The sequence below is a fragment of the Sebastes fasciatus genome, chromosome 3 (assembly GCF_043250625.1).
Source record: "Sebastes fasciatus isolate fSebFas1 chromosome 3, fSebFas1.pri, whole genome shotgun sequence".
Taxonomy (NCBI): Eukaryota; Metazoa; Chordata; class Actinopteri; order Perciformes; family Sebastidae; genus Sebastes; species Sebastes fasciatus.
This window is the reverse complement of record NC_133797.1, coordinates 29,565,360-29,588,670: the sequence shown is the minus strand read 5'-3', so window position 1 is coordinate 29,588,670 and position 23,311 is coordinate 29,565,360. Positions and strand designations below refer to the sequence as shown.

The 23,311-nt window shown below is 42.0% G+C and overlaps 1 protein-coding gene across 2 annotated transcripts; it reads right to left on the bottom strand.

Moving 5' to 3' along the window:
• Nucleotides 1-618: 618 nt before the first annotated feature.
• Nucleotides 619-23,306, bottom strand: lcorl (ligand dependent nuclear receptor corepressor-like). Of its 2 annotated transcripts, XM_074630096.1 has the most exons (8): nucleotides 22,976-23,306; nucleotides 21,168-21,233; nucleotides 17,653-17,744; nucleotides 17,328-17,454; nucleotides 16,211-16,435; nucleotides 14,001-14,079; nucleotides 2,561-8,271; nucleotides 619-2,462 (listed from the first exon to the last, which is right to left on the bottom strand). In XM_074630096.1, the coding sequence occupies exons 1-8, from the start codon at nucleotides 23,085-23,087 to the stop codon at nucleotides 2,455-2,457; spliced, it is 6,420 nt and encodes a 2,139-aa protein (XP_074486197.1). In that variant the 5' UTR covers nucleotides 23,088-23,306; the 3' UTR covers nucleotides 619-2,454. The 2 variants fall into 2 exon arrangements, with proteins under 2 accessions (XP_074486197.1, XP_074486198.1); XM_074630097.1 differs by lacking the exons at nucleotides 619-2,462; nucleotides 2,561-8,271 and adding an exon at nucleotides 8,801-13,087 and having other exon boundaries at nucleotides 22,976-23,300.
• Nucleotides 23,307-23,311: the final 5 nt, after the last annotated feature.

Genomic DNA, 23,311 nt, shown 5'->3' with positions numbered 1-23,311 from the left:
ACTATATCTATGACTTTTGAGTGTTCCGTTTATTTATTTAGTATGTTAATTTACGCATTCACACATTGGAATTTTTTTTTTCTTTTGCCAGCTGTCCTTCCTGCATTTGGCAGCTTCAACTGTGTTACTTTTAGTCTGATTATGTGTTTAACTTCTTTGTATTTGTCTAATATTATAGTTTGCTCTTGGTTTGTAAAATATGCTGCTCTGCTGAGAGTAGACTTGTCCATGTTCGGGATTGGTCAGATGCTGCAATCCCCGCCCCCTTCATGTGAATGCGCTCATAGCCGGATAGAGAAACCCTGGGTTGGTTTACTGAGTTGATAACCAGCATCGTAGGACCGTTTAGCGGGAACACGTTTGTTAAGCCAGATAACGAAATAATACCCTGGGTATGTTGAACTCATTTCAGTTCAACCAAAGTTTCATTGATTTGATTCACCGAGAGAGGAGCAATGTGAAAAATGTAAAATCCAAAGTCATCAGATAATCCTCAATGTTATATTTTTCAGTACAGCTGCACAGCAGGATCTTACTATACTCTACAGCGGGAATTGTATGAGTTGTTTTTTTTAACATGTCACCGTCTACTATAAATCATAGTGAGCATCAATATGGTTATTTCAAAAGACTTTTTATTGTTCCAATCACAGATCATTTTTGTTTCATCTGTAATGGACAGTATAAAAACACATGATAAAGAAAATATACAACAGATGTTTAGCACCAGGTTCTTCAACAGAGCGCGGATCACAAGACTGGGCCACCCCACATCCCTCATGTTGAAATGGCAACCATAGTGACACACATACAAGGGTAGTCCGACACACGACACACACTACAGGTTTAAGATTTGACCTACAGCCAGACATCTTGGATCTACTTGCCCTCTAACATGATACTGATCCAAGATTAGTGTTAACTGATCATCTCTCTGGTCTCGTCTATCACACGGTTGATAAGCAAAAGAGCAGTAGGCCTAGCTGAGCCCCAGTGGAGGTAAGCGTCTCTCGCTGCTAAAACAGAAAATCTAGGGAAACCTAAACAGCAACACATTTCCCACCTGCGTTTAAATAGTAAATAATGCTAGTACATTTATGATCAAAACAATTTAATGCTATTATAACAATTAAGGATCTGTTATTTTTTTATGCTTCATTGAGGAGAACAAAGCAGGTGGGAGAAAAAAAAAAAGTTTGTATAGCAATATCCTTTAAGATCACATTACATGGCTATGGAAACAACTGAAGTAACATCCCAGGCCATTGGTACTTGTGTACATCCATTCGTCTGTCAGCAATAAAATAATTACTACATACTGATAAATCATCTGGGTTTGTATTGCACCAAATAGATTCTCTAGTTTTACAGTAGGGTTTGGTAGTGGGACACGGGATGTGCAAAATACGGGGGGAGGAATCTGTGTAGTGGGGTTAATAATCTCAGATGGAATAGTGCAAGAAGTAGATCCGACACCAACATACAGTATCTGCTTTGGGTGAAAACAAGAAGACAATCACATATAGAATTAAAACAAGACAGATCCCACAAACCAACAAATTAATCAGATTCTACTTTTCTACAACTGCATAATGCCATTTTCCTCATCACTTTACATATACCTCTACATTTTGTGGGGCTGAATACATAGTCACTTGGAACATGTATGTTGGGGTTAACTGCAGTTTGATGCCAAGACTTGCAGATATTGTTTGAATGACATAAAAGGTTTGGTTTTAGGGTGGATGGCTAATTACTGTAATTCAATGCACAATTTTATAGTTGGGGCCCATACACAAAGTGTTCGGGGTAAAGATGGGGCTTGGTTGACACAGATGAGTCCTTCATTCACTACGTTTTTGGCTACTGGCTTGCAATACAAGAGTGACTGAAACAAGGCTCGGATTGGGAGAATGTCATTAAATTTCAATATTCTTTTCAAATCTAAAAGAACAATTATTAAATTAGCAATTTGGAATTTAAACAGTGCCAAACTAAGGGTGACTATAAATAAAAAATAAATTAACTTTGGGGGATTTTAGGGCTGTACATTTTTAGGGGTTTTGGGCTAAGATTTACAATAAAAGGTAATTGTCTGAAAGAAGTTGTGGCCATGATAATGAGGTATGTTTTGGGGGAGATGGCACTATCTTTATGCAATCAAGCTTTGCCTTTCTTTCCAATACAGCCACTCTGATATCCCCATAAAACTCTGTTTGACGTAATGATTTTGATCTACTATACGAAGGCAAGTGGACAATAAAAAAATCAAACATTTCTGTACATACACGGATAAAAATAGTGCAACATCAAGCTTTTGTTAAGTTAGACTGCTACATAATTGCTGAGTGTAAGACTGAACCATAGTGGGATGGTCAGTCCACGTGGTCAGCTCAATGTCCAAAGGCACCACGTTAAACCACAGTCCCTTTCCCAGGTAGGAGGATGCTTCATTTAGTTTTCTGTCAGAAAAGAAAGAGAGCATAACTTGATTTTAGCAGTGATTCAAAATTGAAGTTTGATAAAAGTTGATATTCAATAAAAGAAGCAAGGTAGTTACCTAACACAAAGTCGCACCATCTCGGCCCCGTTAGGCCCCTCATTCGCGATTGTCTCAACATCTTCGCTGGTGGTGGTTGCGGTGGTTCAGTAGACGCAACCCCAGGACGTTTGTATTTGCGTTTCTGCCTCCCCACTGGCATCGCATCCTGCTCCTGGACTGATTTAGGTTCAGACCTTGCTGGCTCTCTTGAGGCAGCGCTCCTTTTTCTTTCAGTTTTCACAGCTTTAACAACTCCTACCAGTTTTCTCTCCCTTCCTGCAAAGAGGTATGCAGAAGGTGACCCGTCATCCAGTGTCACAGTACAGGAGTCCCACTCTTCCTCAGTTGATTCGTTGTCTGGAGAGTTGATCTTCCTCAGGAACACCCGGCATTCCTTCAGCCTCTCAGGACTCCAGGCTTTAGAGCAGAGGTTCTGCTCTTTGGTTACATCCACAGGCTCCTGAGTTTGGTCAACAGAACCGGTGGCAGAACTGTTCTCCAAGCAGTCAGATAACTGATCTTTTGCTGATCTGCGTAATGCTTTACGTTTGGGTTGTAGTCTAGTCACTCCATGTCCATTTGAACAACTTGTAGTGACTTTATTGTTTTTCTTGTTCCTCTGCCTCTTTCGCCACCTCTCCATTTCTTTTCGGGTTAGAAACCTTGTCCTTGCTCTTAATAGAGTGATCCGGTATTTGCCAGATGTTCTGCTTCTCCCCCATTGAACTCCTTTATTGAGCCTGCCTGTTTCAAACCTGGGAGCGAAAAGTTGTCGCCTAATCTTATGCGTTGATAGAGGTGCCTCATTTCTCTTCCTCAACCTTCTTTGAGCCTCTTGATGTTGCAATGGACTTTTTGGCACAGTTTTGGCAAATTTCTTGATGTGTTTGCGCAGTCGCTCGGCCTGAGGACTGTGGCAAACACTCTTTTTATTGGCAGATTTATTGGAACGAGGGAAGTGCATAATTTCGTAAGGATTACGGGAGCTTGCCTTCTTGACAATGGCCAGAGACTGTGTCTCTGTGGTCTGCATGAACCAGGAGCAGAGCTGCTGCATGCTACAGGACCGTGGTTTGTCAGGAGGACAGTCGAACAGCATTCGAACAGAGGAATGTTTTGACTTCCTGGTAAAAGAACTGTTACCTTTAAGGCCTACATTTGAATTACATGCAGTTTCTTTTTCTTGGTTCTCCACCGTGTTTGAGACCCACGTGTCAGAGATGAGTCGTATTCTCCTGGCAAGCTCCTGGTTCATAGTCTGCTCCTCAGCTGATGCTGCCCACCACCTTAGCGTCTCTTTTGTGGTAAAGATTGAGTCTACAGATACCCCTGCCACTTTGCGCAGGTCCTGAGAGATGTTCTTCCTTTCTTGTCCACAGAACCGTCTTTTCTGCCTTGAAGTCTCTACACTACTTTGTTGCTCCCCCTGTCTCCTTTCATTGCTGGCCTTGTTTAGCAAAAGTTGTTTGGAGCGCCGTAGCAGAGCATTACTGTGGCTGTATGATCTGGAGGTGGCAACAGCATGCAGAAAGTGGATCGAGGGCTTTCTCACTCTCATTGAGTGACGCACTGCTACAGGCAGATTTGGCAGTTTGCCTCTACTTTCATCCTCTGTTTCTATCCCTTCTTCTGTTTGACTGATTTTGCTTGTTGACTGATGATTGATTGTCCAGGGCTCTTTGGCAGATTTGAATTCTGGTAGGAGTACTTTCTTATGAATTACTGTTTCAGGAGACTGCCGAGTATCCTTATTTATCTGAATTTTCCGCTGCCGAGGCGACACTGTGGTTACTGTGACTGAGATTCCAGAGATTTTAACTTTTGCAGGTCTACCTGGTTTCCTTGAGGGTGCAGAATCATCCCGCTTTTGACATTTGATGTTACTGCTAGATTGAGGGGCAGACTCTTTTACAGGGCTGACAAAATTTAATTCCTCAGACAATTCTGTTGAGGCTGTTTTGATACCTTGAGTACCTGAGCTGGTCTTAGAGTTGTGCATTAAAATGCCCAAGTCACTTTTTAGGCCCACTGCTTGGCAAGCATCATGGAATTCTGTTTGCAGCTGGTCAAAGCCCTCAGACACCATTCGTTTGTTTCTCCTAGAACGGCCGTACACTACTGTTATTTTAAGGTTCTTGTTTATATTCTCGTCCTTGGGTGTTGTAACAGTTTTTCCATTTGCTGTTTTTGCCCCCATTACTGAATCCACAGCCTTCTCCTTGCGCGGTCGACCAATTGGCCTCTTTGCCTTTTGCTCAAGCTGTGGTCCCAGCTTCTTTGGCCGGCCTGGACGCCTTTTTGGAGTGGTTTCATGGAAAGATATTGAGTCACCCGGTGATCCCTGGCTCTCAGCTCCAGCTGCACGCTTAGTTGGAGTACCTTCGCCTGATCTTCTGGAACCTATTTTAGGTGATGACGAAGCTGACTTGGGTGAAGAAGCAGACTTGGGTGATGAAGAAGTTGACTTGGCTGGTGAAGACGCTGACTTGGGTGAAGAAAAAGACTTGGCGGGTGAAGAAGCAGACTTGGGTGGAGAAGCAGACTTGGTCGGTGAAGAGGCTGACTTGGGTGAGGATGAGGCTGACTTGGGTGAAGAAGCAGACTTGGCGGGTGAAGAAGCTGACTTGGCTGGTGAAGACGCTGACTTGGGTGAAGAAAAAGACTTGGCTGGTGAAGACGCTGACTTGGGTGAAGAAAAAGACTTGGCGGGTGAAGAAGCAGACTTGGGTGGAGAAGCAGACTTGGTCGGTGAAGAGGCTGACTTGGGTGAGGATGAGGCTGACTTGGGTGAAGAAGCAGACTTGGCGGGTGAAGAAGCTGACTTGGGTGAAGAAGCAGACTTGGCTGGGGAAGAAGCTGACTTGGGTGAAGAAGCAGACTTGGCTGATGAAGAGGCTGACTTGGGTGATGATGAGGCTGCCTTGGGTGAAGAAGCAGACTTGGCTGGGGAAGAAGCAGACTTGGGCGAGTGAGAAGCAGATCTAGCAGGTGAGGTAGCAGACTTTAGTGGCGAAGAAATAGGTTTTACACGTGAAGTAGCAGACTCAGTTCTCTTGCTTTTGTGTTTCTGAAGTGTCCCCGACCATGAAGACTCTACACATGGGTCAAAGGGTTCCTGTGCACTAGAACCAGAAAATGCTGATTTGAGACTATATCTGACCCCTTCCTTATCCTTTACCTGTGATACAAACATGAGCTTTATTGGACTAGTGTACTGGATTTGGGAGTTGGGAGGGCTCTCAACACAGGTAGCAGACTCCATGGTGACATCCATATTTGATGTGTTTTGGGGAGTTATAGAAGTTGCCTTTGAGTCTTGTAGTCTTCTGCGAGATGACCGTAGCCTTCCAAAAGGCTTGCCAGCGCAGTCACTGCCATCTGTCCTATTGTCCAAACTCTGGTTTGTAGGACTCATCTCTTTGGCATCCACAGTTTGTGGAAAGACCTGGTTTGTGGAAAGATCTTTTGACTCTGTGTAGGATAGTCCAGGTTGTTCTTCATGTGTTGATTCAAAGGCAAGCTTCCCTGTGTGCTCAGGTGAGGACAGAGGAGCTTCACTTCTTACTTCAAGCTGGGTGTCCTCAGCATCTGGATCTTTGGATAAGGCATCCAGGGTGCCAGATGTCAAAACCTTGTCCTTTTGTGTTCCCTGGTTAAAGATGCCTTCTGAGAAACATGCAACATAGAACATCTTCCTGCGCTCTGTGACATAGGAGGAGAACCGCTGTGGAGGTACTATATTTCTCCTGGATCTCCTTGCGTCCTTTGAGTCGTGTGATTGACATTTCTGCCTATCTCTAGTAGGACTTTGGGAATCATTATCTTCACCTGGTCTATTGTCACTGTCAGAGCTTTGGACAGATGGAGCTTCTTCATGGTTCCTATCACTTCCAGCACCACTACCCATACCATCTTCTGTACAGGGCCTGCTGCACTGTTTTGCTGAGGTTGCAGTCACTGCCATCACCTGTGTTTCTATACTGTCACCCTTTGAGCCTTGTTTGCCATACTTGCTCTGCAGTTTTGTGGTCGGTATTTGAGTGTCTGAAAGGGTAAGAATTTTTTCCTCACAAGGTATTTCCTTTTCTTTCTCCTCTGCTTTAATGATCTGAGATTCTTCTGTTACTATAACGGTCTGTATCGCCTCTTTAACTTCATTCCTATCACTTTCTGCAGTGACAGTGTTCAGTGGTCCCTCCCTAACTCTATGACTCTCTACAGATTCTAAATCTACCTCCATTTCTTTTTTAGACTCCTCTTTAACTAGGTTTGAGTCAGATGAAGAGGGTGATGTAGTTACAGTAACAGTTCCATCTTTCAATCTTGCCCTCTTTGCTAGTGGTACCTTTCTCCTACTGTAGGACTGGTCAAACATGGCAAGCTCTCGTTTACGTTGTAAGGTTTGCCTTCTGGTTGTAGCATCATCAGCAGGTGTTGCTATAGCAGCAAGGACTTCTTGGCGACGTCGGGAGCGGGTATTAGGTGACTTGGGCTCTTTGCTATCATGGCGATTGAACAGCTCGCTGAGACTGTAGTCACTAGCACTGCCTGTATGAAGCACTGTGGTGATGATTTCAGTCAAATGGGCATCAGCCTGAAACTGTAGGTTCTGACTGGTTGAGGAACACTGTGGCTGCTCCTTTTCAGAGACATTAACGGCCGGTGAAACCAGAGGTGTGTCCTTCTCTATAGGTCTGATTGTCTCCAGTTTCTCACTGAAGCGGTTCACAACGTCTTGCAGTGAAGTCCCACTTGGGTTCTGCTCAGCCCGACTACTTCTTGTGCTCCTACAGTCTCGCTCCTCTTCTGCAGCTGTATCCACATCTGCTTCCTGGTGGCTTGCATTTACAAGACCATCTTTAACCATTAGGTCAGCTTCCTCCTCTTGTCTATGGTGAAGGAGGGAGGGTGGCTTTTCATCAGTTTTCTTATTGATGTCTGAGGGGATAGGGGACAGAGGAGGAGGAGAGGGGCTCTGCTCTCTCTTCAGGATAGGACAAGGAGGATCCCCATCTCCAACCCCGCTTTCTATTGTGTTCCTGACCTGCGTCAGACAGGCATGGTTTGAATGACAGGGACAAGAGTGGGGGTTGTGTTGGTTATAGCAGATCGATGAGGAAGGGCATAAACTAGAGGAGGGAGTGCACAGTGAAGGGGATTTGGATAACGAAGGAGAGGAGGCAAATGAACACACTATGTTGTTGATACGACCTACAGCAAGGCTTTGGCAGGAAATACAGTGCAGCCTCTTGGGGCACATAACAGTGTAGGTTTCCATCCTGCACCTCTGCACACAGCAGTAGCTTGAGCCCAGAGGAGCGTCACATTTACAGTCTGTTAAAGGGTAGTGATGGATGCTACAATTGGACTTGGAGACTTCTGGATGAAACATTGTGCTGCCATGACCTTGATTATCACAATCAATTAAAGGGTAATACGGGCTGCTGTTAAGGGCTTTACATTCACTAAATGGGACTGCATGAGGGCTAACAATATCCTGTGGGTTTACGCCACAGTGACAGCAGTGAGATTCAGTTTGATCTACAGGTCTGCGATTAAGGACCAACAGCATTTTCTCCTGGCGTGCCACCTTCAGGATCTGGTGGAATAAGGAACGGTGTGCTGGGCAGAGCGAGCTGAGAACAGCAACCAATGCAGAGCTCCGACGACACTTAGTCCCTCGCTGTTCCAGATCTCCCAATTCTTCCATTAATGATGGCAGCAGGGCGCTAGAGGCAAAAAATAAAAAGATTGGAGTTTTATTCTAGCTGAGTCCAATTTAAAATGACAAACAACAAGTACATACTCACACAGATGAGACATTTTCTGACTTAAGCAGCAGAAACAAAAAGACACCGTGGCAAACAGCTAGTCACACCACTCCAAATTTCTTCATGCACACTTAAAGTGAACAATATTATTACCCTTCTATCAATTAATTTTCTGAGTTTTTAATCATTGCGGTATTATAAAAGTTGTTTGTAGCCTGCAGCATGTACCAACTGCAGCCCACTGCATTTGCTAACAGTTTGAAACCCACACATTGTGATTGCCTTTTGCTGCATACACAGCCACTTTTATGCAAGTGTGGTCTGAACTGGATGAGAAAGTTTTGGGGTGGACAGAACAAGTTGATTACCATTTTTCTAACCAGCATCGTCAGGTTTTGTCAAGACATGAAAAAAATTGTTCCATGAAAACAGTAACAAAAAAGACCCTGAAACAAACCGTTATGTTAATAAAATTATGACAGGCAACTGATTAGAGAACTGTTTTATTGATGAGTTGCTGAAGGCAAACGATAACATTCTGCTAAAAGCAGAAGGAACGATTGTAGAACGCTTAAACCAAAATGTTTTTTTCAACAGCACTTCAACCAACAAACCTAACAAATGTTCAAATCAGCAGTTAAATCAGGTCCTGTGAGTGATTCATTTCACTAAAAAAACAAGTAATTGATTTTAATATCCTTAAATTTCCATAATTTTTGAATATGATAGTATTTCATACAATTTAAGTGCTGTATAAATCCAGCCCTTGTTGTCAGGGATCAACTGGACTGGATGCAGTGTAAGAGTGTTACATTCTGTAGTGTTACTGTTGAGTTTGTTATGATAACCAAATTATTTTTTTTAAATCACTTCAATAATTAATCTTAACATAAGCACTAAACAACCACAATAGTCAAGGGCGTCATTTTAGGACTAAATAAATTATATGGGCTCACATTTAAAAGCGTTCATGCAGCAATACACATTTCACATTGAATCAAAGTGCCCCATTACAAATCAAGAACTACAACAAACAAACTAGTAAAATCACAGTTCTGAAGCACAATCAATAAATAAGTAGGCAGCAACAACACAAAAGGTTACTACAATAAAAATGCTTCTTATAAATCATAGTGCAATAATTGATTTATGCATAAATAGCAGATTTCTGTTAAGTCGTTTCAAAGATTTGCCAGCAGTTCAGTCTAAAAATAACAAAAAATGCCTTAAGCTTGAAGTTTGAAAACAAGCCCTGGTGTGTTCCCAGAATATACTGCAATTAAACTTACAATGAAATACTTTTTCTATTTCTCATGAGGTGTTTAGGCTTGTTCACAAACTGGCCCTTTGATATAAATAGCAGATCATTCCCAGAGTAGAGACATCATGCTGCACTATGCTGTAGCCCCAGACACAGGCACTGTGTACTGTTGAGAGCAGAGACATTCAGGAGCGGAGACATCAGTATTTGTATAGTTACAAAGGTTGAAATGCCAAACAACCTGACCAAAAACGGCTTTACAAAAATTAAATACTTTTAGCCTTAAAATTAACAAATAACACATACAAAGATAACCAACAAGGACAAATACTTGCACCAAGAATCTGTGCTTCCTGGTGCAAGCTAAGAACATGGCAGATCTCCTGTAAATGCCACAGGGCTAAACCTAAACCATTTAAAAAAAATCTTTCACAACAAAACGGCTGACTATCATAAATTACTTGAAGAACAAAGTGTTGATGGCAATACATTGACACCTGTGTTGTTCCTTGAGAGACTAAAACCCCAGTAGATACAGTATCATAACACAGAGGCATGATGTGAAACCTGACACTGGGCAATAGGCAGATAAAGTTCAGAGGTATATGTGGCAACGAGGTTAGAGAGACACACACAGGCAGGCTGACGTCACAGCAAAACAAATCGAAGCAGCTTTGTGTGGGTAACCCTGAACTGCTGCTTTGGTAGTAGCACTGTTAATGTAAATAAGCCCATCTCAGAGGCAGACGTTAAGAGTAGACGCAACATTTAGCATTTCCCCAGACACAAACAAAGAAGCCTGTAAGCTTTGTCACAACAAAAGCTACTGTAACCTCCAGTAGCCTATTACACAATCAACCATTAATAACATTTAACCCTATCCATGCACTAAATCATAATCTGTCACGTAGGCTTAACACATTACAACGCATGTCGCCATGGAATAAGTTGAAACAGGCTTGTTGTGGCCTCTTTGTGCCAGGGAAACGATCCAGTAAAGTTTTAAGCAGCAGTCATGTATGAGGTTTACAGTAATACAGCTACAGTAGCAGAATTAGTAAATATCTGTGATAATAAAAAGAACATCTTTTACAAACAGTACACGTACACAATAACATACATTTCCCAAGCTTATCAGTGCACATTTTAAAACATGCTGCACGGTTGCATTCCAACTACACTCAATACGATTTTCAGACTAGCTTGCACAAATAGAGAGGAGAACTATGTCGACACAAAATGGCTTTCGTAAGCTAATCTCTTCAACCAAAAACTCATAATGAGGGTGTAGCCACCACAGCAGTTTGTACTGTACAATCTCCCTGTTTGTAGAGGTGTCTAACGATAGCAATGAGTTTTTAATCTGTTTTAATGGCTCTAAGTCACTTCAGTAGCCCAGGCAAAATACCCAGAGAGAGATAGAAAGCTGCAAATGACAATCATCAACGCTCCATTAAGAAGGAGCTTTAAGAATTGAATCAAACCTGAATAACCTAATAACCTAACAGCTAGCAAACATGAGAGTCACACTTTATTTCTTAGCTCTATGAGGTCCACAACTGTGTTTCTCATGTTTGATCCTGGGCAATCTGGTGGGCAACAATCAATATCAGTTTTTCTCCTTGAAGAAAAAACAAACATATACAATGAAAACAAAGTTAAGAACTTCCTGAAGGTCTTTAAGGATAATGCTAGTGTTATTTTATCCTGTTAACAAGACCAAAACCATCTACTGATTTATCCTTCGGAGTATGAATCTTTGTAGACGCAGACTGATACAGCCTCAGTGCCACAGAACTCCACTGTCATCTCTAAATGACTGTATGTATATGCAATCCAATGCACGCCTGTAAAACAGGGGCACATGAGAGTAAGATCAACTGAAAAGGTAGTGGACAAAAGCAGCAAAGTTTCAGTCACACCTGATGAAAGTTAAAGACAAAAACAACACTTCTTTAGCACATATTGTGCAGTTTATGTGCACATCTGCCACATTTCAATCAAAAAAACTGTTAAAAAACGCACGAATTTCAATACATCAGGCTTTGGCCGCACAGACGATACATGTTAGTAGGTAGTTTTGGTCTTTCCGTGGGATTTGTTGATAACCACAAACAGATAATATAACGCAAGCCATATCCTTTAAGATAAAAATTGCAGCTACGAGGAGCTTGTGAACAAAAGCTGTAATGAGCACCACTGTCTCCTGAAAAACGCTGTACCTCGTAGCTGTTTGAGTCAAAGCCCAGGACGAAGCCAGAGAAATACAGCTAAAAGTATGACTATCACATTAGAGACACATAGATAAAAGACCTGAATATCAATATCCATATATTTTGTAAAAGGCATGTGTTGTGTTTAAACAAGTGTCTCCAGAAAACATGTATCTTGTCAAAGGTGAGGAGTTCAAGTGTTGAGGAGCTCTAGAGGCGTTTTGTGGTCTAGAACATCTTTGCGTCAGCAGCTGAGGCAGGAGTCCCTGAGTTAGTGGAACCGGTCGTGGTACCAGAACCAGACGAGTTGGAATTGGACGAACAATAGTTGGCAGATTTCTTCTTGGGCGGGTTCTTCAGTGTTCCCGTACGCTCTTTGACTTTGTATTCCAGTGTGCTATGGGGCACCCCATAAATCCCCTGGGCCTTGGACACGCTCATGCGACCTCCCATCACCATAGTGATGGCCTCCTCTAACAGATCATGGTCGTACTGGCGGTACCTCCCGCGTTTCTTTCTCGGTTGCTTGTCTTTATCCCGGCCACCTGCCCCGTCTTCTGAATCATCCAGCGAGGACCCGCGTGGTCCCAGGCGATGAGGTGACTGGTTGGCACTGCCTGGACAGCCGTGTGGTAAGAAAGGAGGTCTGAGTTTGAAGAGAGACGAAGGTCTCGCAGTAGCTGTCGAAGAACTGGCAAAACCCTCCACTGATGAGGTACGATGATGTAGGTTTTCAGCAGCGCTGCCATTCTCAGCTGGGATCGACCGTCCGTTATGGTCAGACACGGAGCGGACCTGAGGAATACGCAGGGACGTGGGTGGCTCCAGACTGGGAGTGGGGCTTGGTGGGGGCTGGAGAGCATCCCTGAGCTGGGGAAACGATTGGTGGAGGGTTTTCTGTAGACCACTCGGCTGATAAAAGGTAAGAGAGGATGAAGGGAAACTCAAGTCTCCGTTCTCCCCTGCAGCCCCTCCAATTTCTGCCCGCTCTGCCCACGCCGCCACCTTCTGCAGAACAAGACGGGCTTCACCGCCCAGCATTGATGACATCACATTGTATGAGGTCACTTCATCCCTGAAATCTCTGCTTCCTGGTGCGAGTTGATGCAGCAGCCCCAACCTCCCCTCAGCCCAGCCGTCCAGACCTTGCCTCAGGGTGTGGAGGGGTATTCCATAAAGCAACGCGGCCCGCTGCTCCTGCAGCCTCCCTGAACGTATATCCTTCAAGGCCTTGGACAGCAACCCCTCAGACAGCTCCAAGCTCCTCTCAATGTACTCCTCCTTCTGCCTGCGCTGCCTCCTAGGGATGGGAGGACCAAACAGCAGGGTCAGGATGGAGGTGATGGAGGGGGTTTGATTTTGGCATAGGGGACAGGGGGGTGCAGAGCGAGGGGTCCACTCCTTTATGCCTTGTGTTGGTAACATCACTGCGACTGTTATGTTTCATGTCTGTCTGTTCTCACACACTGCTGCTGTGTGTGGCAAAGCCTCTTCACGTCCAGGTGGGACAGTCTGTGAATGGCTGGGGTTACTTTGGCGCTCACACGCACAACCCTTGTAGTTTTGTGATATCCTTCAGTGAGAGTCCTACATGCTCGAAGGTTGAATAATCAAACTCATAACTGGATCAGTAAAAAAGGAGGTGAAATCGTTATGAGGTACTGCAATGTTCTCCTCATTGTACAATCCTGGGCTGTTGGCAGATGTTATAATACGGTGCCATTGCTGTGACGTTACCGCTCAAGAGATAAAAGAGTCAACCCCATAGAACCAAAGCACCAAACACAAGCTAGCTCTTCATAATGACTAACAATGAACTGACCCAATATGAGGAATATGCATAATCATTCAGGCCAGAGGGGTGTTAATTAGTTGACTTAAATCAAGCAACGCTGGTAAAAACGACAGTAACACAACACAGTACTGATGCTAAGCTTCCAGTGTTAGCCATGCTATACACCTAAAAGAAAATGCAGTAGACAATAGTGCTGAACTCAGTTAAAAATGGGGATTTACTCACATGCAAATTAATGATTTAGACATACTGGGTTCGGACAAAAATGCCTTGGTCACGTAATTTTCTTATTGTATTTAAGAAGAACCCCCAGTTTTAACTTATAGTAATAATAGGGCATCCTTGTGCATTTTGCCTCAAGGCTGAATACCACTACAATGTATAGCCAGAGGTAATCGAACAATAAAAAAACTCTTACCCTGAGGCTTTGTGATTAGATGATGTTGATGAAGTTGCTGAGCAGGCAGAGTTCCTGTTGGAGAGGTCGAGCACGCCATCTGTTACAAGAAGAATTAATTTAAACTGGTTAGGGTTTAAGTTGCAGTGGTTTGGTACCTTCAGTGGGCATTAATGTTACTCTCTGTTGTCTTAATGCCCAAGTCGACGGTCGACCGCCGGCCAGTTTGGGGACATCGGTGAGCATCTGTCGGTCTAGTTTTTGCGTTGTGTTCCGCATCGACAGCTCAAGTCTGCCCGTGTCTGACTTTTTTCGGCCGATTCAGTATGTTGAATCGGCGGCGGAGCTCGTCGGTGAAAGAAATTACTTGGATTGGCTTTTCAGCTTAAACGAATCAGTGCACGAGAAGAGAAACGGAAGTGAGGAAAGCAAGCCAACGAGTAAAGTCAAAAGGACACACAGAGAAGGCTTTCCTCATTTTTCATCTTCATCTCATCTGATCACTCCAATACACGTATATTTTCACAGCAACATGGCCATCTGGAATGAAGCTAAGTGGTGAGTGGTGTGAAAATGGTCGGCAAACGCCGCTTTGTTTCATGAACGTATCATAACAACGGCTTGTATATCCGCAGTCCTCGGTCTCCTGGTTTCCTCTTTTGAATGACAAATACAGACTACCGCTGTGACTACTGTGGAGAATTATTTCCGCCCACGCAGGCGCAGAACGTACTTACTAACTGACCGTCGGCTGCAGTCTTTGTGGTGTGTTCAAATGCAGCTAGTTGGCCAAGACAAAGGCTACATGAGGCGATGCAACAGTCAGCCTTCATCGCCGCAAAATCTTTAATGTCGGGTTGGTGTGTCTGGCTGTATTCGAAACCGCATACTATACTAGTAGTATGTACTGATTTGGCTAAAATGTAGTAAAATGCAGTATGCAAACTAAAGCAAAATCTCCAGTATGCCAAAATATGTCATACTGATTTGGAAAGAATCTCCAGTATGCATCGGACCAGTCTACCTCACCTACTGTATCCCACAAAGAAAGCGCTGGAACTGTACAGGCTACAGTTACAACAACAACAGCAGCAGCCAAAAACGGGTAGTTTTTTTAATACACTTTTTTGTAGCTATTTCATCCCTAAATTCACTTTTGAAAATGTTTTAGGCGAGAAATTAATAATTCGATTTTCAATGTTTCCAGTTTTACAATATTAGATAGCGAATCGAACTACCGTGAAAGCTAGCTAGCGCCTGCCGGGCACGCTACCACGCCAACCGGGTGCTGACGCTCACAGAGCGGCTACAGAGCAGCAGAGTGGCGAGGGAAAGAGCTGCCCCTGAGCCTTTTTAACATTTCTCTAATATCAGTAGGGATATCATTCCACTGTTTTGTTGCTGTAACTGAAAAAGCAGTTTGAGTAACATAAATTTTGTAGAGCAATGTTTTATATTTCCCGTCTCCCCTCGCTGATGATCCTGTTTGTCTTATTTCACCATGAGCTGTTAGAATAAATAGTTTAAACCTGCAGTATCTTATAAAGTAAACAAATATAACATAAACAACAAAATATAAGTTGTATTTCTTTCGATAATATTGCAATAGTGGCTTTTTTTTTTTGTCCAGTGCTTTAAGAACTGGTTTAAAGGCTAAAGTCTGGTCTAGCATACTGCAAAATACATGTCGTATGGGTGTCGTATCTTGTACAGATTATAAAGCCCCCTGTGGCATATTTGTGATTTTGGGCTATACAAATAAAATTGACTTGACTACATCGCTTTAACCGTTGCATACTGCATACCACTCAGGAAAACAGTATGCAGTATGTACTGTATACTGCGCCGTCAGCAGTATGAAGTAGGCGGTTTCAAATACAGCTTCTGAACACCCACACAGGTGTTTTCAGTTAATCTGGCTGATTAGACCTCTGCTCAGGACTGTGTGGGCGCGTTTAGACTAACTGTGACATCTTCTTAAGTCTCCTGTTAGCTTTGTCGAACCTGTTAGGGCGGGACAAATTACACCTTTATCATTCTTATCGGTAGATGAAGATTTGTTACCTAATAAATTCCCATCACAGCTCCGCCCACCTTCAACCTGAGCAGAGGTCTAATAAGCCAGAATAACTGAACACACCTGTGTGGGTGATCAGAGGCTTGAAAACTTTGGATGCTGGAAACATTTATTTATTGGCTTTAAATCAGAATATGTTTGATGCTTTCCATACCTGGGTCACTTTCAATCTCTTTCTCCTCCCCAGTTCGGCTCACGGTGAGGTCCAGAGGGGCGTCTGATGTTTGTGACAGAGGTGATGAGGTCCTTGTTGTAACACCATTTGTACTGGTGTGGAGGAGGCACTTGGATGCGTACTCCAAGGCAAACTGATGTATCATTTTCTTCATTAGCTCCTGGGCCACCAGAGGGATGTTGGAATCACAGCCCAGGGACACATCTGATGAAGAAGGCACAGGTTAAATAGAAATTAGAAAAAAGACTGGATTTTGACTTTACAAGCATGATTTCATTTATTCTTATAGGACAAGAAAAGAGAGGACATTGTGGAGCGTTTTTGATCCTCACAGAGAGGTTTTTCTGACATCTTGCAATAAATCCATTATGGCAAAAATCTCTCCTGGCCTCAGCATGTTTGCAGCAAAAGCAACAAATGTCTGCAAAATGAGACATAAAACTTGCAATTTGTCACAAATGCAAGTCCAAAATAAGCCATGGAGGAACTAAAAACATTTGGAACAACCAACTTAATCAGACACTTGTTATATTGTAATTCATTCCCATGCATGCTGCTCAGAGTAATCAAAGTGACCGACTCATCTGCCGACAGCACGGATTTCCTCCATATAGCCCACTTCTACCTACAACTTTGTAAACTACAAGGCTGAGTTGCAAATATGGAAGTTAGCACTGACCTATTCCAAGCTGAGTGACCGAGACATTTACTTTCACATTGTTAACTCATATTGACCTTGGAAGCAGTTCAATGGTAAATTATAGTCATTTTTTAGTACAAGGACCCTGATCACATTTTAGGAGACTCTTGTGCTAGCATATAATCAGTTACTTGCAAGACATTGTCCTTCGATAAACTGTTGACCAAGGTCTAGATTATCCAGAGGAACAAAGACATTGCATGTGAAAAAGATAGATCAAATGTAATATTTAAACAAACAAAATTAAATTCACCTCCATGGTATTAATGTGGCGGCAGCAACATTAGAGAAGAACATCTCAAACCTCATCACATAAAACCCAACCTTTCTGCATAGCTATAATGGGATTTGACAATTTGTGCCATGCACCACAAGGCGGAAAGACACCCGACTCACCTTTCTTGTGAAACACAGCTTGGAGGAACCTGTGCGCTGATTGGCTGTTCTCAGAGAGTGTCGGAGCCTGACAGGGAGAGTAATCAGAGGGGGAGGAGAGGGGCGATGTGGCTGCAGGTACTTGATCCTACACGAAAAAAGAGAAAAGTTACTTTACCCACTGTTTTTATTATCAGGAATATAGTACATCCTAAGATAATGTATATCTTATATCAAACAATAAAACTATTACAACTGTCAACAGCTACGGTTGACTTACATTGGCTCGTCTAACGGTAAAATACAAACACTATTTGTGAATTATCTTGACTAGAAGAATCATTACACTGCTGAGTTTGTCCAGGGGAAGGTTGCAGAATGAACATTGAGAGCAACTTGTTTCTGGGGACCAGTCATCTACTTCTTCAGGTTCACAATCTGAAAGACACAATAACACATAACCAGCCATTAATAAATAAGTGTACAATATGAGTACATCAAGGATCAAATAGCCCCCTACTGTGGTCACAATACAGAGTTTGACAAGAGGTAGGAGTGGCTTCCAAACTACATCATTACACCAGTTTTATGCCAAGAGAACACTTTACATGCTGCTGGTAAATTTCTATTATCTTATGGTCTATATTATCCAACCCTAATAAGACAATAACAAGCAAGACAACATTTAATCTATAAATGGTTTCTCAATTAAATTTCCAGAAAATATATTATGATGTATATACACATCTTAATTGAGATATAAAAATACATAAACAATGAAAAGTAAATACAGTATATGCTGTTATGGCAATTTTCATATCTGCAGTTTAACAGTGTACCTTTAGACAATCTCAGGGCCTCACATGTTCAACTTCGTCACCATAGGACAGTGACCTGACCTTTTAGTTCTCTGTAACTGCAAACAACAGATTGCTGAAATACTTGTTATGTCTTGTGATGCTCTGTTGTCTGCTGACGCATTGATACACTTTCTATCCTTCTCTTCTTTTCTTCTTTGCACTTATCTTCATGTTATGCTTTAAATGTATAAATACTGACTACTCTTTGTATTCGGGGCTCACTTGCCACAGTCCACAACAGGTGGCTGTGCTCGTGAGTCCATCTGCAGATGCTTTAGTTATTAATGTATGCCTTTTTATTAAATTCACTGAAAGACAAGTTGTTACGTTGGTTTGTGTCTTGTTTTAACAGAAACTGCCACCACAATGCTTTTATTCATAGAGCCCACATCTAGGTGCCATGAATAAATGCTGTTACAAACACACTAGGGAAACTTTGTCTGTTATTTATTAGAATAACTATATTAGATTAGATTAGATTAGAACTACTCAGAAAATATACAGGCAAGTAAATACAATGTCACTCAAACATTGTGTTGAGTTTCCATCGGGCAATTCATCAAGGCTGCCAGGTCTCTATCACACATCATCTGATTGTTCCCGTCTAGTCTAACTCAAACTCCAGATGGCACTGCTGACTGCATTGAGACAACAGATTGTATCAAGCAAGCTGTGTCTTTTGGCTGCGAGTAGCCTGTGATAGCAAGCTGCGAGCTAATGGAGATAGCAGAGCTACCGCGAGTAGCTCTACTACTAAGAGTGGTGAATATCTATCCCTGTAAGATGTAACGGATAAAGTTGCTATTAACCCTAAACACTACATTTCAAAGCGGACTTGATAGGAATCAAATTAGCTGTGATTCAATTTGCAATTCTTTTCAGATTTTATATCAATTACAATTAATTTACATTATCTGTACCTGAATTAAGGGTAGGATTTTTGACTGAGAGTGCCTAAAAAGAGCAGTAAGAAGTAACAAGAAGTATTATTATTGGAGGGACCAAAGTGAAAATACTAGGGAACAAATGATGTTACTACCACACAATGGCCAATGATGCACAACATTTTGGACTGTCACCACAGATAAAAAAAACTGCCGACTGGATGTTTCATCCATTTAAATCCAGGCTTTTCACCCATGCTATCTAGGCTTATGCCCTTGTAAATAAAATTCCACCTTGTTTAATTTATTATCTTTAACTAGGAGCAATTAGGGCCCATGTACAGCTAGTGTTGTTCTGTCTTGCCTTGTGTTCAAGTTTGAAACCATGCTGCCTTCTTAAATGAGTAGCAAGTTTGGTGGTGCCACTTGCATAAAATGATGATATAACAGCATGTTTTGTATACTGCAACTGTTTTATAAAGATTTCCTTGATTGTTGTTTAACTCTTGAGTCATTAAAACGTCCAACGTATGTACATCAGATAACCTCATAGCACCCTGTACAAAGTGGAGTCTGGCGTTTTTTGTTTTTTTCAGGAAGTTTATGACGTGAAGTTGGTATGTGATTACAGGATTTAGCAGGTGAGAAGTGGGTCACACAGGGACACATGAACAGGAGACTAGTGTCGAGGTTATGCAGGGATATCTTCAAATCTAAAATAGATTTTCAGTTACATGCCAGATGACCACTCCTTAAACCACTGGCGTCTATTATTACCATAGCGTCAGAGGTACTGTGAGGTCATTGTCCATGTAAAAATGGCTGTTTTATAATCTAATAATCCCAGTTGCTTTGTTTTTACTCAGAGAGGCATGTGAGGGATAGGGATGTCTATCCATAACGCTATAAATAAATAAAGATTAAACTAATCACTGTATATAGGAATATATCACCATCCTGTAGTTGTGAGTCCAACTTCAAAAACAACAAGGGTAATATCATATACCCGTCAAACAGGAAACCTGAATGTCCCACACCTTAATGAATACGTGTTTACAGTGACTCAGTCCCACATACATCATCCTGCTGCCATAAATACTCACTAGCAAACCAAATGTGTCTCAATCCAGGTCTGAAAATATTTCACAACAAACGCACAATTTACTCCTATATGAATATTTGTGAAAAACTTCAGTGCCCAGCTGTTTGGAGAAAATCAAAGCCTTTTAAAAATCTAACTAATTATTTGTGACACATTTTTAAAGATTTACATCATAGGAAACAATGTGCATGGGTCTGAGTGCTACAGAATTGGCCAAGAAGTCAGAAGGTATTGAGAGTAGGGCTGCACAATTAATCAAATATTAATTGCAATCACAATGTTGGCTTCCCACAATTAAATGAACATGATCGCCTGCGATGTTGGCGTTTAAAATGCGTGTTTTGCTCATAGAAAACTCTGCTGCATATCAAATCAAACGCTTCCTAAACTAACAGCCAGCCACCAGCCGGTGATCAAGATGTTTTGGCTTCACTTTTGGCTATAGATATTATCTATACAACCAATGTGATTAAATTAAGAGCATAAAATTGATTATCTAGCTCTTATTGTTGCTAATTTAGCTCTCGAAGGGCACCAGATTGAAACATTTGACTTTAAAATGCTGCTAACAAAGGGTAGAGTGAATATTCCTGTATTTTTTCATTTTGCAATATATATATATATATATATATATATATATATATATATGGCAGAGAAAAATATTTCAATGTCATTTTTTTCCAATATCGTGCTTCCCTAAACAGGGATGTAGCACAGCATGGAAATGAAAACAGTGAAAACAGTGCTCTGCTTATTTTAATGTGAAAGTGCAATAAAATACGTTGTCGCTAAAAAATCAATGAATAATCGTAATAAATAATCTTGATATCAATCAATACAATCGTGATTATCATTTTGGCCATAATCGTGCAGCCCTAATTGAGAGACAGACTAATGCCTTGTTAGTTTGGTTCAAATTATTTTTGTTGTTGTTGAAAAAAAGTAAATATAAAATATGACTATGATTACACAAAGTGACCAAGACTTGTTTTAATGAACACACACAAAAACCCACCATCAAATAAACTGAGGTCCCTTAGCAGCAGTGGGCCATAGATTCCCTCCAGAATGCTTTCAAACCCTGCAAGACAAAATAAACAGAAACAATCCTTCAGTACTGATGAACCAGATATGCATGTGTTGCACTGCTTCACATCTGGGTCATGTATGCATCTTCTACCCATTTTAAATGCGGGTACCAAACTAAACCGGTTTGACTGCAATAAACAGATTGTGACAGCTAGGTGTGCACAGCTATAGCCAGCTGTCACCAACACCTGCGATGTTTACAGTCCATATACTCACTTGGTTAAACAACACAGACAATAAATATGATTCCTGAATAGTAGAAACGTTAATACTTCAATGTTTTTCTGGTTTTGTGGAGTTTAATACAGATAGCTTTATTTATCCCCGAAGAGCAATTCAGTGTCTACAGTCTAAATATACACATTCATACTGCACAATCATCAAGGGAGGTGCAAGATAAATAAAAGTACAAGAATACAAATATTTGCAATAAAAACAATAAATACAAGAATAAATACAAGACGATATAAAAGAATAAAGGAATAAATAGAATAAAGTGCCAAGAGTATTGCACATTGCAAATTACATTCCAGTACCTAATTACAAACACGGACAACCATTATCTGGTTAGTGCAAAGTGACTCTACATTCAAAGTTAATAAAACATTTTTGTCTCTGAGCTTAAACGTCACAAAGCAGGAGGCTAACGTTAGCTCACCGGTTTCTGTAGCATAATAATACAACAAAAATGATCAAAATAGCAAAACAGTACGAAGAAACCCGTCACCTGAGACCACTCACATGTCTGCTTGTCCTCATATTGCGCTGACATTAGCAGCTATAACACAGAAACATAGAAACACATCCCCTCCCCCAAATAACATCAACAGCTTAGCATGCTAGCATGTTAGCAGCTCATTAGCCGCATAGCCGACATAGAGCGGTTAAGTCAATAAACACGTTTAGTAACCGTCAGTTAGCTACACAATATACACAATATACACAATATACACGACACGCCTTTAATGTTTACACGATCATATCATCCTCAGTCATATTATACAAGCTGACAAGAGCTAACAAGAGCTAGCAAGAGCTAGCACCGGCAAGCTAGCTCAGATGGACAAAGAAAAGGAGCCAACTGGAAGAGCTAGCCAGCTGCTAGCTGTTAGCCTGCTAGCTGTTAGCCTGCTAGCTGTTAGCCTGCTAGCTGTTAGCCTGCTAGCTGTTAGCCTGCTAGCTGTTAGCCTGCTAGCTGTTAGCCTGCTAGCTTGTTCTAACCGCTAACGGCCACCTATGGAGCCAGGCTACTAGCTAGCATGCTAACAGCTAGCAGGCTAACAGCTAGCATTAGCTAACAGCTAGCAGGCTAACGGCTAGCAGGCTAACAGCTAGCATGCTAACAGCTAGCATGCTAACAACTAGCAGGCTAACAGCTAGCAGGCTAACGGCTAGCAGGCTAACAGCTAGCAGGCTAACGGCTAGCAGGCTAACAGCTAGCATTAGCTAATAGCTAGCAGGCTACTTTTTTTTATTTTATTAAACAAATGCAAATTTACAAACAACATGGCTCATAGATCATTGCATTCAAGTAAAAGGACAAGGTGCACACAGAACAAGAACAAATACAATATGTAATATTATACATGGAAACAGCTAATAGCTAGCTAGTTGCTAATGCTAGCTATTAGCTACTAGCTATTAGCATTAGCTAGCAGTCAACCCTAGCTAAGCGGGTATCGATCCCCGGAGCTATTTGTTTTACTTAATAGTAAACAGCAGAATGGATCCTACCGACGCAGTGGATCAGTTTGTGACGCCAAGAATCAAGTTCCCGCCGAAACCCTTTCCTCTCGGCCGTGCATTTGCAGCACTGCTGCTGCTGCTGCTGCTGCACGGTCGCCATTCTGTGTCCTCCACCACCTCTCTCTCTCTCTCTCTCTCGCTCTCTCTCTCTCTCTCTCTCTCTCTCTCCCTCTCTCCCTCTCCCTCTCCCTCTCCCTCTCTCTCTCTCTCTCTCTCTCTCCTCTCTGCGCTCTCTCTCTCTCCCTCCTTCCCTCTCCTCTCTCTCCTCTAGTCTCTCTCTCTCTCTCTCCCTCTCTCTCTCCCTCCTTCCCTCACTCTCTCTCT

Excerpts from the sequence above, each read along its gene's own strand:
- lcorl (XM_074630096.1), bottom strand. The coding sequence starts at position 23,087 with ATGGCGACCGTGCAGCAGCAGCAGCAGCAGCAGTGCTGCAAATGCACG. Across the intron at positions 17,455-17,652 it reads CCCTGGACAAACTCAGCAGT|GATCAAGTACCTGCAGCCAC; the intron begins GTAATGATTCTT and ends TTTTTCGTGTAG. Across the intron at positions 16,436-17,327 it reads AGCTGTGTTTCACAAGAAAG|ATGTGTCCCTGGGCTGTGAT; the intron begins GTGAGTCGGGTG and ends CTTCTTCATCAG.